General features: G+C 36.6%; 1 protein-coding gene and 1 long non-coding RNA gene across 2 annotated transcripts; one reads left to right on the top strand and one right to left on the bottom strand.

Moving 5' to 3' along the window:
- The first annotated feature begins 220 nt into the window (after positions 1-220).
- LOC144569120 (BAG family molecular chaperone regulator 1-like) lies at positions 221-5,321 on the top strand. Its single transcript, XM_078319318.1, has 4 exons — positions 221-526; positions 3,313-3,569; positions 4,263-4,409; positions 5,033-5,321. Exons 1-4 carry the CDS (start codon positions 295-297, stop codon positions 5,165-5,167), a joined length of 771 nt encoding a protein of 256 aa, XP_078175444.1. The 5' UTR covers positions 221-294; the 3' UTR covers positions 5,168-5,321.
- LOC144569121 (uncharacterized) lies at positions 537-3,305 on the bottom strand. Its single transcript, XR_013515981.1, has 3 exons — positions 2,987-3,305; positions 1,632-2,799; positions 537-1,209 (listed from the first exon to the last, which is right to left on the bottom strand). It is a non-coding gene; the product is annotated as an uncharacterized LOC144569121 (long non-coding RNA).
- Positions 5,322-5,631: the final 310 nt, after the last annotated feature.

Raw genomic sequence — 5,631 nt, 5'->3', positions numbered from 1 at the left:
AGAAAAAGTTTCCGAGGAAGTTCTCTGAAACCAACTCTACATACAATTATGTACATTGGCTCTTTGTAATCGTACTAACACTAATCAGTACAAACTGGCCTTCTGATCCTCAATCAGAAAACCGCTACACGGATCGCACTATAGAAGTTGATAGAGACGAAATATATTGTCATGACGCAAAAACCGCTCCACCTGCAGACTGCGGTTACTATAAGTATAAACTGTCGGCGAACAAACTCCCCCGTCTTTATCTACATGACCAAATAGATCGAGAAGCAAAAAGAGAAAGGTGTGATGGACCGGTCGGTGGAGAGGCGGCGGAGGTCGGGGTCGGACGGTGGATCTAGCAGCGGATGGACTGAAGAGGAGACTGACGGGTTCGGTTGGGAGGTCAGACCAAGCGGCCTCCTCGTACAGAGACGAGGGGAGGGTTCCTTCGCCGGCGCGGCGCCGCCGACGATTCGAGTCACGGTGTCTTACGGCGCAGCGAGACACGAAGTCTCTGTTTCTTCAATTGCTACATTCGGTAAGTAATTAATTGACCCTGAGCTGATGCCTTTTCTCGGTTACTTACTATTATTGAAGGAATTAAATTTGATTAAGTGATTTGATATTTTAATAAAATATTGCAATAATATTCAGTTTCGGTCTCATTTTCTAATAAAAACAAAAACAATTGAGTCTCGTTTTGCAATAAGAAAACAATTAGCCTATTTTTGTCTAGCTGTAATGTTGACCTTGACTAGAGTTCCATGGCTTTCGTGCTGCAACATTGGTGTAGCGGATTGTATATTCTAAAGCTTCATCCGGTTTCCAGTTTTCTGTAAAAATATCAATGTCATAGCTATCCTTTTTACCTTTTGCTTTTGCCACAGCAATTACGTTGAGTCGTTAACCACGGGTTGATTACGATAATGCCCTTCATTTAGTATTTGGCGCCGTATGTGAAGCCACGTGCAGTGCAATTCCAAAAGTTGCTTTATGTTCTTTACTGGCGAGGTACCGGGAATGTACTGTCCAGCCAGATTATGCCACGTGTTAAATCAATTAAATCCAGCGGTAAAGAGTACTAATTGTGGTCATGTGGTGACACGCTGGTTTTATTTGACTAAATTTGACTGTCTTAAATCCCACCGACAATTGCAGTTGGGCGCAGGAATCTCTGGAGAGCACGTCCGTTATTCTGGTTCTTTGATACATTAAAAAAATCTATGAGTGAGTCTATGGTAATATGCATATTACGATTTGTTACCGTGCTACGGCTCTATATTTGAGTTTTTAAATTCTAACGGTTGATCCGAACCGTTTATCTTGTTCTCCATATTAATATGTGTTTGGAGACCAAATTTTATATTTTTTGAAATTTTTTTATTATTTTTTTAGATTTATTTAAAATCACTGTTTTTGGATGGTCCAGAATTTTCAGATCAAGTGATTTTCTAAATATCTAAAAAAATAGTAAAAAAATTTCAAAAAATGTAAAATTTGGTCTCCAAACACATATTAATATGAAGAACAAGATGAACGGTTCGGATCGACCGTTAGGATTTGAAAATTCAAACATAGAGCTGTAGCACAGTAACAACCTGTGATATGCATAGTACCATAGACTCACTCAAAATCTATTGGACATTTGGACCGTTTGTATCTAAGAAAATATTAAAATAGTGTTCTGACCTATATGCACTTCCTCTGTATGACTGTATTCATCCCGCGACAAGCCAGTCACGCTCTGGTCCGATAGTTAGTACTTAGTAGCCCGCTGCCCGCTGATTCCGTAGATTTAGGCTTGAGATATAGCGGTCCAGATTGTTGAAAGAAGAGTATCAATAATTAAGGCGGGCACAATGCGGACTAGAGTAGACCCATATTTTTCTTTAAAAAAAAAAATTAAGGAGGGCACAAGCGTAAGTGCGTAACGGTTTTCCTTTGCTGAAGAGAAGAGAGTATACAAATACAACACAGCCGCACAGGCTGTTGCCTGTTGGTTTGTTTGTATTGAAACTGCCTCCAAAATCCAGATGATTAATTACACATCACGGTAACAGCCGTACAAATGTGCGGTCACCACTTGAATTTTAATAACTAGATGAAGTGTAAAATTACCTTTAAAGCTGACTCAATTCAGCAATACACATACTACATCAAATATTTATATATACATAATGTCATTGCATTCTCTAAAAATTGCGCCTGGTTTTCTTTTGTAATAATTTTTTCTTTTGAGTGATGAAAAATGGAATGTATTAAAAATTTGAGTGGTAAACCTATACGATGAGGTGTTTAAGAAATATTTGAAGTATTATTAGAGGAATTGGATTAATACTAAATGGGGCCAATTCGAAGGTTGAAATTGGGTGAACAGAGAGTAGTGCCTGTGAGCTGCAGTGCCCTCAGATCGGCTTAGCCCTTGTTGCAGCATGGGTTGTATGCTGCACAGAGAGCAATGCAAACCACAGTTGGCTCTGTCTGGTGCAGGATGTTACGCTTTTTTTTCACCTGTTTATATACTGTTGGTCTTCACTTGATTTTATTCACAAACTTCCAATATATTTATCCTGATACGTCAGTTATACTGTCAAACATGTATCTGAGGCATATTGGTACAGACATGCACACGATTCATGTTATACTTATTACATAGTACAAATGATATATCAAATATTTTAATGTATGTTCTTGAAGCTGAGATACAGTTTCGTTACAGTCTAATAAGAATGTAGGCATGTAGCACACATAAGGCCGTGCAGACACAACCTCATGGGAATCCAACAAACAGAGTGACCAAGTGAGAGAACCCTGCAGTTACCGAATCGCATCCTCTGAGATATCTCATATTTTGCGTGACCTTTTGGGTAATCTCAACTGTTCAAATTCGTTCTACACGAATATCAAAGCTAAAATAATACTGGCCCCCTGCGCTACCCCGAATGGGCACCGGACACGTCGGTCACGCAAAATATGAGATATCTCAGAGGATACGCACTCGCAGTTACCCACCCCCTCTACCGTTCTCATGGTACCAAAAAAGTTGTCATAATAATTTGTCACATGCGTTAATAGTTGGATTCAATCATACCATTGTTTGTACTGTTTTAACTTTGACTTTTACTTTTGTAATTTCATTTGCTCTTTTTGCAACTGGCACCTCTGCCCTTACTGAACTTTGGGCAAAAAGTATAATAAGTGCCACGTTTTTGGGATACTTTTAATCCATCATAAACTCACGGGTAGACTGCAGATTATTTTGTTAAATATATATAGCTTCTTCTTTAGTAGTGATAAGCACATCATTTTTCACCTTGGTAACAGGTGATTTAAAGAAACTACTGGCAGTAAAAACTGCATTAGACTCAGCTGATCAATGTTTGAAGTACAAAGGGAAAGAGAGAGGGAACAAAGAATTTCTTGACAAATGTGGAGTCAAAAACAAGTCCAAGCTGGTATTAATTGAGGACCCAACAAGTTTAGAGAAGAGATATATAGAGATGAAAAAAAATGCGAGAATGCAAAATATACAACGTGCAATTTCTGATGTGTCCTTTGAGGTTGACAGATTGGCTGATCAGGTAACCATCACAGTTTTGTTCTTTGTTTTGCTTTCTTATCTTTTTTCTGTACCTTGCGAAAGTCTACTTAATTACAAGCAAAAAAAACATGGGATATATAGGAGCAAAATGTTAGATATCTACTGGCATACTAATTATCATTTGGTAGCTTTGAAAACAATAAATTGCACAATAATTATTTGTTGTATTCAGCAGCCTAACCTGGACGAACCTTTTATAGATAATTACTGTATGAGAAAAATTAAAGAGTAAGAATTATATGGTGAAACTGCACTTTAGGATGAGAATTTTGACTGCATTATGAAAAGACAACTTATTTAGACCCAACCATCTCCTCTCTCTTCAGCACTCAAGATAATGACTTTCTTTTCTATGTACCATGCATGTTTATATTTTTTTTAAATTAAATATTTTTTTTGAAGTGATGGACTATAATGAGCAATTATAGAAGCTCTAGTAGTGTCTTCCTAGAAAAAAGATAAAGCTAATGTTGCTCTTGACTTGGAAGGGACTGATAAGTGAATTAGATGAAGAAATAATTGTGCATTATGTGGTTGCAAAAGCACCACTAACCAACCACAATAATAAGTTGGCAAAAGCAGGAAGGAAAAATATTAGAATCTGTATACTTTGTCTCTCTTCATTACTTTATTCTCTATGTTATTTTATCTTAAATTATTATTTTGTTTGTAGGTAACTTCAATAGAGAAATCCATTTCAAAAGGTAATAAGGTAGCAGAAGTACAGATTACAACTTTGATAGAGCTATTAATGATACAAGCTGTAAAATTGGAGAGCATACCTTCTGATGGTGATACCTCTTCTCAGAAAAATCTACAGGTTCCTACCTTCTTTATACTTCAGATCTTTACCACATGCACTTAGTCACCTCCATGTGCATTTTGTTAATCTTAGTTTATAGTCTTGTCCAGTGAAGTAGATACTGTTGTATCCTATGTTTGTAAACTTTTTCTCTACACTTTATGGTTGGGACTTAGGACACCAAGATGTAATACTAGCATTAGTATTCATTTCTTTTTTTGACAAATTGGAAGCCTTCAATGCCATAAGTTGAGCTTGAAGAATGGCCTACGAGCATGCACTTAAAAGATATCTTAATTAAAATAAAGCTCAAAATTCTACTTGCTACCAAAAAAAAGAAAGAAAACAATATCCTTGATAAATGATACTCGGACCAAATTTCTCTGTTTATTTAGATAGTTTTGCTTCTCGTCCTTTTTTTTTTTTTTTCACTTGCACTTACACTACACGCTTATGGTTCCGGATTTTGGTTACACTCTTGTTGAAACAAAATAAGTGAAAACATGGGCTCTGAAAATTAAAATGTAACGGTATCCTAAATCCAGGATTAAAATCATTAACCCTGACAGATGCGGGCCTCTGTCTTTTGAAACCAAGGATTGAACTCTTTGAGGTATTATAATCTGTTATACATTTTGCAGGGTAAAAGAGTGCAAAAATGCGTAGAAAGCCTGGATGTGCTCAAAATATCAAATTGCAGATTAAGATCAGTAGTAACAACAAAATGGGAAACATTTGATCCTCCTGCTACGACGAACTGGGAATTGTTTGATTGAATTTTCTTTATTCAAGCATATCCTTTCATTCTTTTTTTTTTGGTACCAGATTACTCGATATTGTTAGCATTAGTTTAGTGTACCTACTGTTGTTGTATACAGACCTCCATGTATGATTGATCTTCACAATAAAGCTTTCCCTTTTCAAAATTAATTTTAGTATTGTACAATTTTTTATTAAAGATTATGAGCTAGTTGGTACGTGTCAAGCATAATTAAAATGCTAAATATTTCTTTCTCGAATTGTAAATGTTTTAGAGTACTCCAATGGTTCTACGTACCGGTTCAGTGCCTCCCCCCACCCCCCCCCCCCTGCTTCAAATCGGTCAGTCTATTTTCAAACAATTTTCTCCATTTTACATGACATATCAGTAAAATCTGTCCGTTATCTGATAAACACCATAACTTATTTTAATTCCATGAGATCCAAAATGAGCCTCCAATTTGCTGTTTTAACTAATCCG

This window comes from Carex rostrata, chromosome 18 (assembly GCF_964058835.1).
Source record: "Carex rostrata chromosome 18, lpCarRost1.2, whole genome shotgun sequence".
Lineage (NCBI taxonomy): Eukaryota > Viridiplantae > Streptophyta > Magnoliopsida > Poales > Cyperaceae > Carex > Carex rostrata.
This window is presented reverse-complemented; position numbering and strand designations above follow the sequence as displayed.

Excerpts from the sequence above, each read along its gene's own strand:
- LOC144569120 (XM_078319318.1), top strand. The coding sequence starts at position 295 with ATGGACCGGTCGGTGGAGAGGCGGCGGAGGTCGGGGTCGGACGGTGGA. Across the intron at positions 527-3,312 it reads TTCTTCAATTGCTACATTCG|GTGATTTAAAGAAACTACTG; the intron begins GTAAGTAATTAA and ends CCTTGGTAACAG. Across the intron at positions 3,570-4,262 it reads TTGACAGATTGGCTGATCAG|GTAACTTCAATAGAGAAATC; the intron begins GTAACCATCACA and ends TTTTGTTTGTAG.